Source organism: Tachysurus vachellii, chromosome 26 (genome assembly GCF_030014155.1).
Source record: "Tachysurus vachellii isolate PV-2020 chromosome 26, HZAU_Pvac_v1, whole genome shotgun sequence".
Classification (NCBI taxonomy): Eukaryota; Metazoa; Chordata; class Actinopteri; order Siluriformes; family Bagridae; genus Tachysurus; species Tachysurus vachellii.
In genome coordinates, this window is record NC_083485.1 from 4,315,398 (window position 1) to 4,334,755 (window position 19,358).

General features: G+C 39.1%; 2 protein-coding genes across 4 annotated transcripts in view; both read left to right on the plus strand.

The window, feature by feature from the left end:
* rasa4 (RAS p21 protein activator 4) overlaps positions 1–2,166 on the plus strand; it is a 32,674-nt gene extending 30,508 nt beyond the window's left edge. Inside the window, exons 20-21 of the mRNA XM_060863304.1 lie at positions 164–222; positions 417–2,166. Of these exons, the coding sequence (XP_060719287.1) occupies positions 164–222; positions 417–544 (187 nt within the window). The 3' untranslated portion in view covers positions 545–2,166. The remainder of the gene's footprint in view (positions 1–163; positions 223–416) is intronic.
* Positions 2,167–5,321: 3,155 nt separating this feature from the next.
* clip2 (CAP-GLY domain containing linker protein 2) overlaps positions 5,322–19,358 on the plus strand; it is a 29,301-nt gene continuing 15,264 nt past the window's right edge. For all 3 annotated transcript variants that reach the window (XM_060862879.1, XM_060862877.1, XM_060862878.1), the window contains exons 1-3: positions 5,322–5,461; positions 8,461–8,668; positions 13,042–13,565. In XM_060862879.1, coding sequence (XP_060718862.1) covers positions 8,554–8,668; positions 13,042–13,565 — 639 coding nt within the window. In that variant the 5' untranslated portion in view covers positions 5,322–5,461; positions 8,461–8,553. The remainder of the gene's footprint in view (positions 5,462–8,460; positions 8,669–13,041; positions 13,566–19,358) is intronic.

A 19,358-nucleotide genomic window follows, 5' to 3' on the forward strand; every position in this document is an offset into this window, starting at 1 on the left:
CTGCTCTGGTATAAACGTACTGCAATATATTTAATCGTTTATCTGTCTGACGATATGATTAACGGAGCAGTAAATAAAGTAAAGGGCTGCGTGTCTGCATATTTACAGCATGATCATATGTAACAAGCTTAAATTTAACGTGATGCTCTCTAATATCTAACAGGGATAAATATTATGAACTGATTAAACAAGAAGAAGTTGATGACACAGACACTGACCAAGGTAATGTTACTATATGTGACTTTACAAAATAGTGCACTTCAAGAATTAATGATATACCTCAGTTGTATTCTGTTAGCTCCACCCCAAATTGAAGTTCTGCCCAGTTTTATATCTGTGAAACAAATTAGTTAAGGTTATTACTCCTTTTTGAAAGTTTACACATGAATTCCCGTTGTTTCTTAAATTCCATCTAGATCCGAAGAAGGTAGACGGTATAACGAGACTCTTCAAGATTCTCCAAGATCTGCACCAAGCTCATGCGGCAATAGAAGAGGAAGAACGTTTGAAAAACAAGAACGTTTTCCTGGAGTTACAGACATAAACGGAGGCTTCCCGTCCGTCCCCAAAAAAAGACAGAACACTGGATCACACATTGACATCATTTACAGGGTTTATGTGAACCTGCTAAACTGAAATGCACAGCAAGTCCAAATTTTGGGAAGGTTTGAGAGCAGGTTTGCTTTCCATGTTTCTTATTTGAGGCGAATAAGTTTTCATAATCAATGGTTCTGCCTTCGAAAAGCTCATGTGCATCAAGGGTAGGTTTAATAGTGTTTAGTGCATACTTTACATGAGTGTATAAGTGTTACGGAGTAATAGGACCGTCCAGTTTTGACTGGATATTATTGCTTATAGGCACTTTTTCAAGCTTGTATTTTACCATTTTGTTTTTTAATCATACAAGTGTTACGTTTTTCCTGTGTAAATAAGCAAACAGTCCACAGGTTTACAGCATACATGCTTATTTTAAAAATGTTATACAAGCTAGACTTCCTGTGTACCGTTTTTAGATTTTTATTTATTTATTCATGTCCTCTTCCTGATCTCATAATGATGCCCAGATATTCATGCTGCATCTGAGGTCTGCCACGGCATCTACTCGACCAATTAGCCACATGTTATTGATGGCTTCTTGATCCACTCCAGTCTCTGTTCAAATGTGTAGGTGCAGAACTGATCAGTACTTCAGTCCCTGAAGGAGGAAAGGTAATGAAGATTACGGCGAAGGAGTAATTATGGGAAGCCGTACATCACAACATGAGACATAAGGAGTCTTTTCTTATTTCATTTGAAGCTTCATGATAGCTGATAGATAGAACGTTTTTGCAAGCTAAAATAAGTGCAAATGTTTGCATCCCCTAAGGTTTCTGGGTGAGAAAATATTTATCTCTGTATTAACGTTTATCTACAAAAATAGAATTCTGATATAAAAAAAATTGTATAATATTCAACAACAAATCCAAAACTTCCCATCTATATGATTACTAGTTAAAAATTACAATCGGGCATGGCATTGTAATGCATGTCAGATATTATTATTATTAAGAGTGAATAGTGAAAGGATCTACAATTTCTCTGGTTCCTTTGAACTCCTGCCAATAAACAGCTCATATTATCTCCTCTTTATTGACAGTATTGCTAGTGATGATACATCTGGGATCCTCCATCTGCACTCAGTATTGATACATCTATCAATTATTCAAATCTCAAAGTATATAGTTTCTATCGTTGCCACGCTTCATCCTGTCATTTGTCAGTTTTGTATATTGTATTATTATGTCCTAAACAAGTGTGTATTACCGACACATGTTTCTGATTGTCTTTTATAGTTTTGTTTTTGTTATGACATGAATGTATGATATGAGGACATTTTTGTAGCTAACAGCCTTGTTTTGTACACTAGATGGCTCTGAAGCATTGAAAATATTTATACCGCAATCCTTGCAGTAGAAATACGTGCAGTTGTATAAGGGGTGAAACAATAGATCTGTTTAGAGTGACGCATCGATTAGCCATGTACACAAAAATTTATGAAATTTAACTGAAAAGTGACACCAATTCAAGCAGTACTTCAGTACTTAAACTCAATTATCAGAACATTTTGTCATGTAGCATCATTTTAAATGCTGAATAGTATTAAACTGATGTCTCACAAACACCCAACTGCTTTTGTATGTAGTATTATGTATTGTGTAATAATGGCTTTTACATAATAGAACCTTTCCTTAGGATTAAATATTTAAGCCATGTGTGTTAATATTGCATCAGTGCTACTGTATGACCAACAAAAAAGGATTGTGTGAATGGGTGGTTAGATATGAAGATAGCAAGATAAAGAATGTTCAGTAATATATAAACATCAACGCAGATTCTTGACCTTGGTTAAGATTATTGGGGTTTAAATCACAAATGTTTTAGGATTTAGGAAATTGGGGCTATTTGTTAAAAGGGGATTGTTTAAATGTTCTGAAGGAGCAGGTGGGATTGGGATTAGTTGAGAGTGTTCAGACTTTATTTGGGAGCAGGAAGGATTGATCTAACGTTCTGCTGAAATTAGTGGGATTGGACAGTTAATGTTTCTGTGGGAGTGGAATTGGTAACGGGGGCCACGGTGGCTTAGTGGTTAGCACGTTCGCCTCACACCTCCAGGGTTGGGGGTTCGATTCCCGCCTCCGCCTTGTGTGCGTGGAGTTTGCATGTTCTCCCCGTGCCTCGGGGGTTTCCTCCGGGTACTCCGGTTTCCTCCCCCGGTCCAAAGACATGCGTGGTAGGTTAATTGGCATCTCTGGAAAATTGTCCGTAGTATGTGGGTGAATGAGTGTGTGTGTGCCCTGTGATGGGTTGGCACTCCGTCCAGGGTGTATTCTGCCTTGATGCCTGACGTGTGACTTGTCAAATGTTCTGCAGGAACAAATAGGAATGGTTAGAATTGGCTGTACAGGCAGGGCCATTGGTCAAACTTTCTTCAGAAGCAGGCAAGGCTGGTCAGGAGTGTCTCTGGCAGTGGGTGGAATTAGTCAAAATTTCAGATGGATTTGATTTTTTTCAATTGAGTCTACAAAAGCAGGTGAGATTGGTCAAAGGTTCTGCAGGAACAAGTGGGGTTAAAGATTGTTTGCACAAGAACAGGCAGGATTGGTAAAGAGTTTCTGTGGTACTGGGTGGAATATTCTGCAGAAGTTTTCAGGATTGGTCACATTTTATGTAGGAACAGATGGGATTGATCAAGCGTATGTACAAGAGGAACAAGTAGGAAGTTGGAGGGACTGTCAAACCTTCAAGAATATCACCAGGAGAAGGCAGGATTGGTCAAATTTCTGCAGAAGCAGGAAAGAGTGGGATAATATAACAGTTCAGTGCAGACCTCTAGTGTAAATCACTTTATATGGTACAGGCTTTTTTGCTTCTAACAAAAAACTGATTATTAAGTCCCACTGAACTGAGTCTGCTTTAGTCCCAGGGAGAATATTAAATAGGTATAAACTTATCTCAACATTCTACTGGAACTATGTTGTTTGGGACAGAGCCTGGGACTGTCAAATAGTACACCCAAAGGATTTTTATTTGTCCTAAAGTTTTGCCTGGATTTGGAGCTTGGAAAAGATTCATGAAGTATATATGAGGTCATGTAAATGTAGTTTAGACATTTATTGGCTTGCAAATAAGAAGGCTATGGACCAGAAAGAAAATCGTCACATTGGTATGTATTTATGATGGCCGGGTAATAAATCTTTGTACTATATAATCCTTGTGTGGTGTTTCATAAAAAGAAGCAGTTTTTCACAAGCTGAGGGAGGAATGTGTTTCCTGTTTACGTCCCTGAAATCCGATGAGTCCATATGTTTCTCTCATCTGCTAGCCCACACAGATTAGACTAGCACACAACCAACCTACTGTCACAGGCTACCAAATAGTAGGTGCAGGTGTGGCCAAAAGTGGAGTACTCTTTACAAACTCTTTAGTACAGTAGTGTGCACTTTTCTCTCAGGCTTTGGTATTGCTCCTTTTTGCCAGCCCTGTTTTTGTACCACTTTTTCACCCTTGTAGCATGTTTTACCCCCTTTTCACCACACCTTAGTGTATTTTTGACATTTTGTGAAACCCCTTAGTATGCTCTTCTTTGACATGTGCTAGAGTGTTCTTAGCTCTTTTCACACTTATCATGATTTACCCCTCTCCGACACCCCTTTGTGTTATTTCCTTTTTTTGCACCATTTTTGTGTGCAATACTTTGCAACCCACTAATGTGCTCTTGCCATTCTTCAACACTCATTACAAGGATCTTGCCATTTTTTATGTCTTTATTTATTTTTGCCTCCCTTATATATATAAAGACCGCTACCCTTAATGATTAGCCTGCTTGAGTGATGAATGACTCGCCGGAAGTGGAGAAATTCCAGAGATGGATTTCGGAAGTGCTTCCGTTCGGTCCATTTGTGGTGCATCATCAGCAGAGCTGTTCGATTCGAGAAATCTAGGTTTCGACTCCTATTCTGATTCAAGTTGTATCCATTCATTTATTCATGACATCATTCATCCGATTATCTAAAACAAATGGCAAGATATGATATATGTTAAAAAAATGGAAAAATAAATCTTAAAATAAAAGTATTAGGAAAATTGTACCATTTACCAACTTCATACTATTGAACTTTTATGTTAATATTATTATATGCCGCATCGTCTTAGGGTCGCATTGGTGGCTTTATTATGATATGAGCCAATTTTTTTTTTTTTTTTGATTTCTCCAAAGTAAAAGAGTGTCAGACATGCTAGTGGAGTCGAATCTTTCGAATCGACTCCTGAGTTCAAACTCCTGGCGTCGTAGAATCGACTCTTTTCGGTAGCGATTCGCAGCTTCAGCACATGTGTACACGTTTCTAACTAACACCTAGTTCTTTTTTTTATTTTTTTTTCCTACTATAGTGCACTGTTGCTCGAGGTGTCTCCTGTATCGTATCTCTGAATGAAAACAGACACAAAGAGGGAAAAAAATCTGTATAGAGAAAACAAAAAAAGAATCACAGATGTACACACTACTAAGCCACAGCTGTGGATGTGTTTAGATAAAATGTCTGAATAAACACCGTTTCGGGGTGTTTTTCTGGTCCGAAACGGTGACACAAGAACAGTGTGACAGTTTTAATGATTAGAAATAGGAATAAAAATCTTCGATATGAATCACGTATGTCAAACATGTCAGATTACCACAACGCCAGCCGCCGTCTTAACGGTTTTCCCTACAGTTAGCATCCTGCTAACACTCCACCCTCTCCACCTCAGCATCCATGTTTTTCCGCATCCGAGTGAGTGTGTGTGTGAGTGTGTGTGTGTAGGGAGTGGCAGACACGGAGATATCGCATGCCGGCAGACACGCGAGTGATTTTCATTCAAAGGAAAGCGTGAAGTTGCTCAGGCGACTCCGGTTAGGATTTTTATAACTACTGGACTTTCTGAGGTAAACGCCGTTTTTTTTTTTTTTTTTTAAAAATTGTTTTGTTTTTGTTTTAACGGCTGCAGCGCGTGACAGGGCCGCGAGACCAAACACGCCGCATAGCCAAAACAATGGAGCACAGTTTAGTCTGCGGTCGGTTACACGTTTATAAACTTTTTTTTTAACGTTATGTATTTAGTATTTTCACCGTATTGTCTTTCTCACTGTGATCTCAACGCATCATTGGTTCATTTTCAGGTGTTAAACGGTACGTTAGATGCTGATTAAGCCGCTCTTGAGTAGAATCTCGTCTCTATTTGTGTGTTTTTATGGCGATTAAAGGTTATATAGTGTTTTATCATCTTTTATATATATCACAGGACCGGTTGGTTGTTTTGTTGTGTTATGTGATGCTTGGTAAGGTTTGGGAATAAAGGATGAAGAAGCTGGGTCTTTAGCATAGCCTTCAGGGATTGTCTCAATTCAGCACACAAGGATGGTTCGATATGAAACATCGACTGTATGATAATCGAACCGTGTAATATCGCGGTAGGCGGTATATCAGTTTACAGCAATTAAAAAAAAGTGACAGTGATTGACATCACACTGGGAAATTGCTATGAGGTGAGAATGCTATTCTCTGCAAATGAGTAAACAAACAAAAAACCATGACGTAGTTTTCAATATTATTAAAATCTCTGAGAAAATTAATGGTTGACTTTTACAGGCCTACCGTTTTTCATCAAATCAAAATGCATCAGCTGCTAACTTTTAATTCGATTCGAGTTTATTTGTCTAGCGCTTTTAACGGCGGACGTCGTCTCAAAGCGGCTTTACTGAACACGAGAACGAAAAGTTTATTATACAAAGATGAAAAGTATACAAAATATAAGATTAATATTAGATTTATATTTAAATGTCTTTCTATTTATCCCCAATGAACAAGTCTGAGGTGACTGAGGTGACTGTGGCAAGGAAAAACTCCCATAGATGGAAGAGGAAGGAACCTTGAGAGGAACCAGAAGGGGTTCAAAAGGGAACCTCATCATCATTTAGTCCTGTCTGGATGCACGTCTGTTATTTTCTATAAAGTTGTCACCATGCACTAGCTTGAAATCCTTTGTAATAATCATATCATTCTGATAACATTGTTTTTTTCTATACTGTAATGTTTGTCTTAGAATATTTAGAAATATTTCAATCAGTAAGCAAAATCAAAATAACAAGTGTTTAGGAAATTGCTACTGCTGTAATTGTTTTGTGATTTACATAAATTTATTTGCCTCACGCCTTTTATTTAAACGTAAGGAAGCCAAGCAGTTGACAGTTTAGCATTTGTTTTTAACGTTTTGAGGTAGCTCTGTGGTAGTCATGGGAATTGAACTTCTAACCCTCTGGCGATTAGAATGGAAACTAAATTGATACTAGTATGAAGACTACTTTTACTTGCATTTTGTGCCTGTAATAAACACTGCAATTAGAAACCATTACTCAAGGTGTGGTTTGGTCTTAACGTTATGATAATTCATGCCATATCTCAGTTTAACTCAATTTTACTCATTCAAAGCTTTTAACAATAGGCATTGTCCAGAGGCATCGGTGTCAAGAGAAACATTCTGTTAGACGACACGAGGATGACGCCTCCGGATGACACCGGACGGTGGGATTGTCAATCATAACAGTCCCTATGATTCCTCTTTTAATTCTTGAATATTTATAATGGTTTAATGGTTTCAAATGAAATATTATCCAAGGAAAACCAGAAAAAGGGTTGATTTTTTTTTTTAAACGTTCTTGTGATTTATTGAACGGAAAATAAGTTGTGATACATTTATATCGCCCATAAAAAAAGTAATTTCACTCCAAAAGGTAATAACTGGTTGTTCCATTTTTAGCAGCAAGAAGTAAAGCTAAATACTTCCACTAACTAGAGATCAGTCCTTCACTCTGTAAAGGAATTTTGGCCCACTCTTCTTTGCTGAATTGCTTTAACTCAGCTATTTTGGAGAGCTTTTGACCTGGACCATTTAAGATCCTACTGCAGCATCTTGATGGGGTTCGAGTCAGGACTTTGACTAGGACACTCCAAAGGCTTAATTTTGTTTCTTTTAAGCCATTCAGAGGTGGAATTCAAATCATAGCTTTACTACATAACCCATTTGCACTTTTGAACTTCAGATCACGGACTGATGACTGAAGATTTTGTGGTAGTGAGCAGAATCCGTTGTTCCGTATCGAACATATTGAAGAAGGAATTTGAAGTTTGTTTTTGTTTTTCACTTCCTCTCAGAGATATTTATCTTAATATAGATTTGGTTGGAATCTAAACAATCTTTGGATAGAACTTTTTGTCAACATAGGGATGAGAGATATCATATTTCCACAGTTAACTGTCTCATTCAACAGTTAAGAAGTCCCTACACCATCAAGCTGCCACAGTTGGGCCCTTGTGCAAGGCCCTTAACTCTGTGCTCCAGTGGTGCTGTATCATGGCCCTAACCCTACACTCTGAAGCCAGCTTTCTAACAAGCTGGTACATGTGATGTTGGACATGTAAATATATACCCATAGTGTTTGCATTAGCAAGTCTTTTGCTGATGTTGGTTTTGAGTCTTGATACTACATCAACCCTTTCAAACAACTCAACTAATCTAGCTGAACTCATGAAGTTTCCAGACCTAGAATGATCATGGTCAGTAAATCTAAAATAAGACATTTTATCTTGGCTTGCTTAGGTGTACCAGAGTCTGTACACAAAAGAGTCACCAACATCCAACCAATCAGGATGAAGAGGCGTGTCTACTTACATGTCAGTCATACAACTAGTTAATTTGAAAGTTGCCACTTTTGAAGTAATGGTCAAGTGTTTTGGTATTTGCTTTTGGAAGAAACATTAAAATGAGGGTCTGTATAGTTTTTTTTTAAGTACAGCCAGATCCATCAGAATAAATATATAGCTATAAGCTAGATATGATGCTGTAAATTACCTTGGAGTTCGTTTCTGATCAGTTCACGCTTCTTAGTCCTACAGATAAAATGGAGAAAGAGCGACACACTGTCTGAACCTACATCTAGTGCTTCGTGGAATATTGCCCTCTCCCTCTCTAGTGGACACCATGAACATGCTGAAGTCAAGCGGCCTTAAGATCCCTGGGAGGGGTCCAAAGCACTCCAGCCCGGTGGGAAGAACCACTACGGGGCCACCATCCTCCCCTGCACCTCAGAAAGACAGTAAGTTGCCATTTTGCACCCAGTCTGTCAATGCCCAACTTTAACACACACACACACAGGAAATCAAGGTTTCATCCTGAATGGTTAGCCATGATTCAGCTGTTTTCAGGAAACTTCTTCATTTCAGTCAGTCGAGACCAGGAATGAGATGACGCCTTTTTTTTTCCAAAATGTGTTTGCTGACACAGACCATGAAGTGAGTAATAAGCTCTGTGGATCTAGGACACTACATTGTGTGACACAGAAGGGCGTCATGGTTCAGCTCCGCTGTGGAATGCTTTGAGCAGGAAAAAGAGGAAACACAGGAAGTGAAGTCTCTATGTAAACAGCAAGCTGCACATGGTTTATATAGAGTCTCCTGTTTGCTGTTTATCTTATGGCAGCAACACTGTTCGTCTTATAAAGAGGCACAGATAACAGAAAGAGTTTGGATTATTTCTAAACTTGGTGAAATTATGCAGTATATCTGGAGTGTAGCAGCTTGCCTGTTTTGAACTTTTATAGACCTTGTGCTTTCATCTACAAAAGAAAATTATGGGCTTGCCTTGTTTTGCCAAGACACAAGGACTAATCCAAAATCAACAGCTGCCCTCATGATGTCCCCTAATTCAAGCAAAAAGCTAAAGATTATGCTTTACTACCGATGACTGGACCTTACATAACTTGTAAATTTAAACAAAAAAATATGCACCGTAAAAACAAACCTATAGAATCAACTCTATGGTCTATATAGAATCTATCAATAGAATGTACTCTATAGACTAGAATTTATTCTATAGAATCTACTCGATAGACTCTTCACCATAGGCTGTAGAAGCTATCTACGCTATAAACTCTACACTATAGACTAGAGAATCAATCTATTTTATAGAATCTACAGTATAGACTCTAGAGTCTGTTTATAGACTCTACACCATAGATTTTATAGAATCTATCCATCTTCTATAGACTACACTATAGATTCTAGAATCTATCCACTCTATAAACTCCACACTATGGACTCTATAGGCTCTATTGTATAGAATCTACTATATAGACTCTGTAGAATTTGTCTATAGAATCTATCTGCTCTATAGACCCTAAAATCTATTGTATAGAATCTGCGATATAGACAATGTAGACCGGTTTACTCTTAATTATCTAGTTATAGAATAAAAGTGAGGTAACGGTAATAAAAGTGATGTTTGCCCTCGATTTGTCTGGATATATTTCACTCCTTGATTTTTTTTTTAATGTCACGGTTATTACTGTTAACAGATTGATAGTGTAGGTAGAATTTAAACATTATATAATACATTATATGTTATTTTTTACCTCACTCCAAAATCCTATTTGGGTGGAGGATCCACATTGCTTAATAAAAAACAAAAACAAAATTGTAATTGCTGTGTCATGGCAAGAATTTAGATGAGGGGACTTTTATGTCGAATGTTTGTAAGTCTTCAGTGTCAGGCTTGTAAAAGAGCGACTGTTTAGCGCTGATATTAGTAAACACTTAAACTATATTTCCATAAATTGATTAAAAAAAATTGTCTCATTCTTTAATAAGTGAAAAATTTAAATCATCGACAAATTGCTGCAGCACAAACAAAATAACGGTAATGGTAATGGTAAAGGTAAAGGTAGCTCTGCATCTGGTGGGACTCTATTCTCATGTCAAAGCATTAAGAACACTAACAATATTCATCCTTAGGTGTTTCTGGAAAAGATGGATTGGCATTAGATGTATTCAGTTTGTATTCAGCTTATGAATAATGCATGTTTTTGGAATCAGACTCCATAATTTTTGGCCTTTATTAGCTGGAATATTTCTAAATGCACTTGTCATAAGATGGTGTTTGTGTTGGGCAATGGCCCTCTTTAAAGAAAACCTATTTACATACACTGACCTTATTGCAGGAAAGAAGTATTGTTGAATTTAAAACCAAACAAATGCCTGTATATATAACATCGTGACGCGAAGGCAGGGCAAGCTGTCAGAGAGCCAGCCGTAATTACAACCCAGTTGACAACCGGAGAGAAACAGTGTATCTGCGGTTATTTTCAATCTCTGTGCCTGTGTAATAAATATCTTTACAGTATAACCACTTTACACACACAAGACTGTGCCGGTAAGATTTCTGGAAATATATATGTATAATAATTTTTTTTTTCAACCAGGTAGTAGTGATAAGCACCACATCGTTTGATGATGTTTGATCGTGAAAAAAAAAAAACAGACATGCTCACGAAAGAATTGTGTAGGCATTGTATTTCAGAGCTTGTAGACTAAAACTTGTATCTGTTCCGTGTCCTGGGAAGCTTTTGGTCTGAATTAGTGTCCCAACTCATTTCTGAGATGTCCAATGCAGATGCTTCTGGCAGATGTTACAGATGTTTCATTGACTCAACACTTCCAGTTAAGCACCTTGTAAATAAAGCATATAAAGGGAACTGATTATAGGACGAATATCCAACTGGCTCAGGAAGCAACAGTGAGGGATGGGCTCCTCTGAGACTCTTGTGAGTGTGTGAGAGAGAAAGAGAGAGGCTGAGCTGAGGTCATTCTTCCGTCTCCTGCTGTTGAATGGTGGGATTCAGTCAGATGGAGGAGGTGACCAGGCCACAATAGTTCCCTTCTCTTCCTTTCGCCATGAACATGTGTGCGCATTCAAGCTCGTTCACGCATGCGTGTTGGTGTCTATTCCTCGATTCCCTGTTACCGCGGCAACTGAGCAACTCGGGCAAACTCGGGCAGCTGGCCTACATCTCTTACTCCAACCCGAACCATGACTTCTGGAGTGAGTTCTGTTCTTAACGAGCGGCTTTAATGCCACACATCCGGTGATAGAATAATGGATGCAGGTCAGAACAGACCCTCAAACAAACCCTCAGTCCCCCATTGGCTTGTTTTCTTGAATTAAGTAAGTAAAAGTTATTGATTTTAATGATCGAGTTTTTACATGGTCGTTTTTTTTTTTTTTTTTTTTTTTTTTTTTTTTTTTTTTTAAACACATTCAACATGATTTCAAATCTCTGAATATATTTATTAAAAAAAAAATAAAGGATATATATCTTTTGTGCACTTTTCTGGCCGCAAGCTTCAGGATCTCCACAGCAGTTCCCTTACCAACTCCTGCAACAAAGCAGCAGTTTTAACTGTTTTTCAAGCTACCAAGGCTAAAGATTAGTGAATAGAGACATGCAATTTCTCTCATATATTTTTCGGTCTTTCCGGTAAAAGGAAATGTTTTTTTTTTTCATGCGATCCGAACACTATGTACGCAATGCGGTAAATATTTTAGGCTCATCAATATGATAAAGCATTCAAATGTTAAATAATGTATGAGAAATTAAAAAAATTATGAACCTTATGGTTTACTTTTCAAAATTAAATTAAAGAAAACTTTGTATTATTTGGCTCAAGTCAGTGTTTATCTGCAGCTTGAGTAACATTTTGCTGCATAAGCAAATCACAGCTTGCTGCCTGGAAAAAACAACAACAAAAAAAAAAACAGTGTCCTTTTCAGCTTCTAGGCATGCAGATGCTTAAATTCACACAATATGATCCTAGTCCTGACGACCTCATCCACCAGCTGATGAGGTGGGAACGCTGACCATGTTACCATTTGCAACCATTTAGCACCAAACATTCTCTCTCTTACTCAAGCACTAATTTTGCTTATAGGTCGAGTCCATGCATGACTGCCTTTGCCAGTCGGAACATATGGGAGCAATTGGCGCAGCTATTTCCCACTTAAACCCTCCCCTTTCCCTCTTAACCAAGATCTACAAGACCACAATCTACAGAACCAGCTGCATGTTTAAAGGCTGAGACTGATAATCTGTGTATAACGGCAAAATCCCACCGATTCAGGGAATGCGGTGTAGTGCTGAGTGCAGCAGGAAGACTGTCGTGACCTGAAGGAGTAGATACGAGCCAATGCTCTAATGCAGAGAAAACAAATGAGGTGTGTTGGGGCTTTGGTTGGCAGTCGGTTCGGTGTAAATACTGGAAAGATCTTGTGGCTGAATAAACTGTTGTCACAAAGTATTGCGGTACAGTCGCATACCTTACTGTGAAAATAAACTTTATTTGTAATTATACGATGCAATAGTTTTGCATGCTGACCTAAAGATTTGGATTATAGTAAAAGTATCATGCTAACGACCAAAGCTTTCAATTTCTATTTCGTGCTTGTAGGAAAAACCATCTTAGCAGCTTTTGGAGTCGTTCATAGTTCGTTTTATCCGTCAGGCAGTAAGAAATGTACTGTATAGTCGGACTCTTTTTAGGAGCCGAAACTCTGCACACATTATGGATTCATGTATAATGCATTAAAAAGCTACATATTGGTTCTCTATATGTTGATTGATGAAACATCTCTTTTCAGATGTTCCTCACAAACAGCCCTTGCCGGCCCAGAGCAGCAGTGCATCAGACAAGTCGAGCTCCAAAGCTTCAGAGGTGGGTGACGAGGTGCCAAGTGACTTTTCGCTGGGTGAGCGTGTATGGGTGAACGGCGTGAAGCCAGGCCGCGTGGCATATCTCGGGGAGACTCAGTTCGCCCCGGGTCAGTGGGCCGGAGTCGTTCTTGATGAACCCGTGGGCAAGAACGATGGCTCAGTGGGCGGCGTGCGCTATTTCGAATGCCAGCCTCTCCAGGGTATCTTCACACGGCCCTCCAAACTCACGCGCCTGCAGGCAGCTGAAACTGGAGATGCTCACCCTGCAGACCCGCTTGCTGGACCCAACTGCCAGACAGGCACCGGAGCCCAACGTGTGGTGGTGCCTCTGCGAGAGGGAATACTAAGCAGTGCAACTAAGACGGGCAACGAGTCCGGGTCCAACATGTCTGACAGTGGTTCAGTGAAGAAAGGGGGAGAGAAGGATCTGCGAGTGGGAGACCGGGTGCTGGTGAGTATTTTAATGTTATTTTATGACATACCTCCATACACACCTTCCCAAACCCTTGTAGGTTCTTAATATCCGACGATCTCGCCATACATTTTCTGGTTGACTTCATCCAGAGCTTGTCATTGATCCACTTAACCTCTGTATAGACAGAAAGGCCATGTGGCGGCTTCCCCCACTCTTCGGCACAGAAAGATTGCAACTGCTTTCCGTCTTCTCTTGATTGGCTTCGGGTCAGATTGCCTTCCATTTAGCACAACGCTGGCTAAAAGCTTTTTCAGCAGTCAATAGCGCTAATCAAATGGTATTACCAGAGAGGAGCCCCCATCAGTGATCAGCTATCGATCAGGCAGCTCAAACTGTCAGGCTGTGTATTTCACTGTTTATTTTTTCCCCATCAATAAGGTGATCTGAGGCGAACTTTAAAGGAAAGAATTAACAGATAAAATACATATTTAGGTAGCTAGCAAAAATAACTAAGGCAGAAAATTTTACTTAACATTATATGATGTTAGGCATTGTATTCTCAAATCTGATTGGTCAGATGATGTCGATTAATCTTCTCGTCACTGAACAGCTTGGAAAGTAGTTCCGGCGTTAAGGCAAATCACAGGTCTATATATAATAGGGTTAGGTTTTTGTAGTAGCAGCTTACACAGGGGCTTCTTTGCTAGGCGCTTCATTGAATTTACAGAAAAACAGTATAATTGTTGATATTGGGTTGGTGTTGATTTTCACAGAGGAAACATTCCACATTTTCGTGTCAGTGTTAAAGGTAAAGATAACGCTGGAATTTGAGTCGTCTAGACTTGATTAGCTGCTTTTTTAAATCATATCAAAATGGGCTGGTACAACGGTTTATAGCTACAATAATGTATGCTATAAGCTTTTTTTTTGGGGATGGAACCCCAACGTTAATTGTTAAATATATGATCGTTTCTGCCCTAAATTTTTTCCAGTAATTTTGCGAGCAACTTTTTTTTAATCTAATTCACACAGCTACACAGCTTACTGGTATTTATTTTTAAGAATGAACCGTCTTCTTTTCACCATATTCATCTCGGAAAATGGATTATACCATACGAAAAAATGTCTGCTGATATGTGTGACATTCGTTTTTATCTTCGCTTTTTCTCCCGAAAACTTCTTCTTTGCAGCTGAATTGCATCAGCACAGGGATGCGAATTTTCCTTTTGTGTTGTCGGTCTGTTGTTTACCAGCTCTTCAGATAGCTCCTGGCTGTTTGAAATCGGACACCATCCAGGGAAAAATGCTATTCATTCAGCTTCTTTGTGTGAGGTTCAACAGTCAAGCGCTAACCTTTGTCTGCCTTTAAGCCAAAATAAGGAATACATTTGATTTGTAATGAAAAAATAAAAATGTGTGAAACATAAAATGTGAAAATATGAACAAAATTCAGAGGATATCCTTTGAAAGATTTGTATCTAGCTTAATAAATGTGGTGAATGTGAGACGTTTGCCTTAACTACTATTTAAATGTGGATAAATAATAAATAAAAGCTATTTTAGAAAGCTCTGTTACTTTCAAAAGCCACTGGGGTTTGGGGGTTGAAAACTTTTGTTCACTCACAGTGAGATTTATTTTAACTCAAAGTTACACGTGAACTACACTAAACGTTGACGAGCCATATTGTGCGCATTACCCGAACCATATTTCCGTCCATATCAGGTTGTGCAACTGGTATCACTGTCACTATAGCAACAAAATGAGCATGAATACTCTAATATCCTGACAACACTTAAAAACATTAATAGTAAAACATTTCTTGTGAATTTTTCATTCGGCTGTCCGACAGCAGACGTTTCTGTCCCCGTCCTTGATGTTTGCTCCCAGAGAGTCAGAGGCAGCTCATATTTCCATGACTGCATTATAACACGTGAAGGACTCCTCAGTGTCGTTTTACTCAGCAAAGCAACATTTTTTTTCTTCTAGAGCTTGCGTCGTTCCTCCGACGAGCCTCGTCAGAGCGTTTTACATAAGCAAATAAAGAGTTTACAGATGACATTAGTAGTAAAATCAGTGAATTATTTTCTTCAGGGAAACTTCCAGAATCATCTCCAGCGTTTTTTATTTTTATTTTTTCAGTGAACGTACAATGTTTTACTTTTCTTGTATTACTTAATATAAATTTCATTTTCTTATAATTTAAGGAAAAACACAACAGAGGTGTGCTCTTACAAGAAAATTGATCGTTTGTATACTCTTTTACTGCAGACATTTGCTAACACTGTCAGTATTTTACAGATTAATAGTTAAAAATGGAGCTTGTCACATTACCACATTAAACAGTTTTAATTTTGACTGATACAAGTGCTGACACTGGAGACTCCTTCTAAAAACTGCAAAAAGGAAACCTCATCAACCTGTTGTTGATAAACACATTTTTCAATCCGTTCCTATAGAGCGACTGCTGGTACAAATCCCTGTTCTAGGTGTCTAGTCAGCAGTGTGGTCTTTTACTCCCTCATAAGGTCTTTCAAATAAAAGTATGTATGCTGCTTTCGTATAAGAGGTCATAGTTTGTCATTTACTTGAAATTCGTCAGCAAAAATGGCGAACAAAATGGCCGCTCAGAGCGTGAAACAAATTAGCGCTTTAAATTTGTTTTTCTGTCAATCAATTAACGTGCCGAGATATTCACTGTTTTGGAGGAAAAAAAACCTAGCAGTCATCACAGTAACACAGTTAACTGGCCGGCTTAATGCTAACAATTGACAAACATTGACACATCGTAATCCGTAGCTTGCGTCAAGAATTGCTTCACTTCCAGGGTTTTCTTTTCTTTAAAAACGAGTCTCTCTCTCACAATTAGATACTCTTGCACAGAACTTACCCAACATTCAAGAAAGTGTGATTTCTATTCTTTAATGTGTAACTGGGGGGCACGGTGGCTTAGTGGTTATCACGTTCGCCTCACACCTCCAGGGTTGGGGGTTCGGTTCCCGCCTCCCCCTTGTGTGTGTGGAGTTTGCATGTTCTCCCCGTGCCTCGGGGTTTCCTCCGGGTACTCCGGTTTCCTCCCCCGGTCCAAAGACATGCATGGTAGGTTGATTGGCATCTCTGGAAAAATTGTCCGTAGTGTGTGATTGCGTGAGTGAATGAGAGTGTGTGTGTGCCCTGCGATGGGTTGGCACTCCGTCCAGGGTGTATCCTGCCTTAATGCCCGAGATAGGCACAGGCCCGTGTCGGGTCACAGGCCCGTGACCCGAGGTAGTTCGGATAAGCGGTAGAAAATGAATGAATGATGTGTAACACAGACTAAATCATTTTCACATGTAATGCTAACATACTGTATATTGAACCTTTAATAGTTCTCAAAGCGATAATAAATCAGCAGCTGTTTAAACCCTTCTGTATTTTGGCTCTTTACAAAAGCCCAACAGCTTTAGGACCCCAAAGGACCTTTTGTGTTGTAGAAAATGTAGAATGCTACATTTTACAAGCTGGCAGGACGAGTGGTGTTTTTTTGTTGTTGCAGAATTCAGACGCTGCTTTTTTTTGTAGCCCGTGTAAGGAACAGGATGGTTTATTATTTTACTGCCAATCCGAGGCTTGTGCAGATGTTGAGCTGATGTCTGAGACACACAGAGAGAAATCCTGTCTTTTGTATCACAGTAGCTTACTTGGTTTTCTCTCTCACCATCTCATTCTTGCTTCGATTTTTGAGACGATTGAACGCTTCCTGGGACGGAATGTTAAAGTAAACTCTAACCAAGGAATTAAAGCACAGTGCAGTATTACAGAGTTTCAGATTGTCTGTGTTTGAGTTGCCACGTCATTTATAGGCTATATCTTAAACAATGGTGCAGTGAAATTTGATGCGCTGATGAAATCTGGCAAGCTAAGGTCCCGATCGAACACTACAGTCACATGAAAAGAAAAAACGTGACACATCGACACATCGTAATTCGTAGCTTGCGTCAAGAATTGACGTAACAGCACAGTTATATTTTCTTCCTTTTGCATCACAGAAATTTGCAGATGCTAACAATGTATTTACTTATCAAATAACATAATTTGTTTTGAATCTGTTTGTAATTGCATTTAACGTTGTCCACCATCCTCAAAGCTAGTTAACGCTTATTATATTGCAGCTATAAACACCATTTCAGTCACATTTTAGTTTTGTTTTTCTCTTCTACTAAGAGCCTACATTGGAGACAAAAAAAAGGGCAAATAAATCTCACAGAAAACATCTTACCAAGTCAACAACATTAAATATGACTACATATGTGATCTAACCCATTTTGACCAATCAGTATTAGGTCTGTGTGTCATTTCATGAACATTGTGAATGTCTGTATTTTGACTTGTTGAAAGAGAATCGGGGGGGGTACGGTGGCTTAGTGGTTATCACGTTCACCTCACACCTCCAGGGTTGGGGGTTCGATTCCCGCCTCCGCCTTGTGTGTGTGGAGTTTGCATGTTCTCCCCGTGCCTCGGGGGTTTCCTCCGGGTACTCCGGTTTCCTCCCCCGGTCCAAAGACATGCATGGTAGGTTGATTGGCATCTCTGGAAAAAATTGTCTGTAGTGTGTGATTGCGTGAGTGAATGAGAGTGTGTGTGTGTGTGCCCTGTGATGGGTTGGCACTCCGTCCAGGCTGTATCCTGCCTTGATGCCCGATGATGCCTGAGATAGGCACAGGCTCCCCGTGACCCGAGGTAGTTCGGATAAGCGGTAGAAGATGAGTGAATGGATGAAAGAGAATCAAAGGTACCGCCAAGATCAGCCTTTCTAGTTTCTGGAATGTCTACAGTAGGTTCTTCCGATTGGTTTGATTGTGTGGATGTTTGCACTCCATCATAACACACCAGTCTAAAGACTGTCCTTTTCTTCGTGTCCATCTGGACATACTCTTCTACTCACCAGCCTTGGAAAATGTTCAGGGATAAAGGTTCATTTAACAAACCACCTCCACCTGCACTACCAACACCTCCAAAACGATTGAAGATTCCAGACCAGACATGGAAAAACACTTTATTCTCCAATTTGTTTCCAAACTGTCTTACATTACTGCCACACGTGGAATAAATGCTGTCTCATCTGCTTCCTGTCTTGACAAAAAAAGAGAGAAGGGACATGAACTCTCATCTGCAGAGCTTGGATTCTTTTCTACTGAGATTCAGGAGAAACAAGTAATGACGCTAATACCGTCATACTGTATGTATTGTTTACTAACTGGTTCTTTGTTATTAACTGGTAGCATTTTAAAACTCAGCTTGTTTTAATCTGTATCTCTAGTAATGTGAAGAAATTTAATCCAGAACCCATTTGCACAAAGACAAGTCATCGATACTTAACGTTACCTTGGACCTAATGGGTTCTGTTGTGGAGATTCAGGTATAGGATGATACATTTATATATATAAGGCCATCCTTAAAAATATTTTGGTTTGCAGTAACAGTAAAAAAAAAAAAAAAAGGTTGGTAGGTAGGTCTATATTTTTTTTTTTTATGTTTCACTGTAAAAAAAAAAGTACAATTTTGGTGATGGTGATTACGTAGGTATGAATTTAAACAAATTAGCATATCGTGACGTCAATGACTGGCATATCGACTGGCAAATTAGCATATCGTGACGTCTTCAACCCGTGCCTTCGGGCGCATCATCGCAAACCTCATTTTGATGCAGGTTATATAGACCACAAACAAATTTGTTTGAACGGTGACCGCGAACATTTTGTTTACTGCAGCCGCAGCCATCGTTACCAAGCGCGAACCGTTGACTCTGTCAGTGAATGAGAGGACGAGACGAAGCGAACGCACAGGCCGCA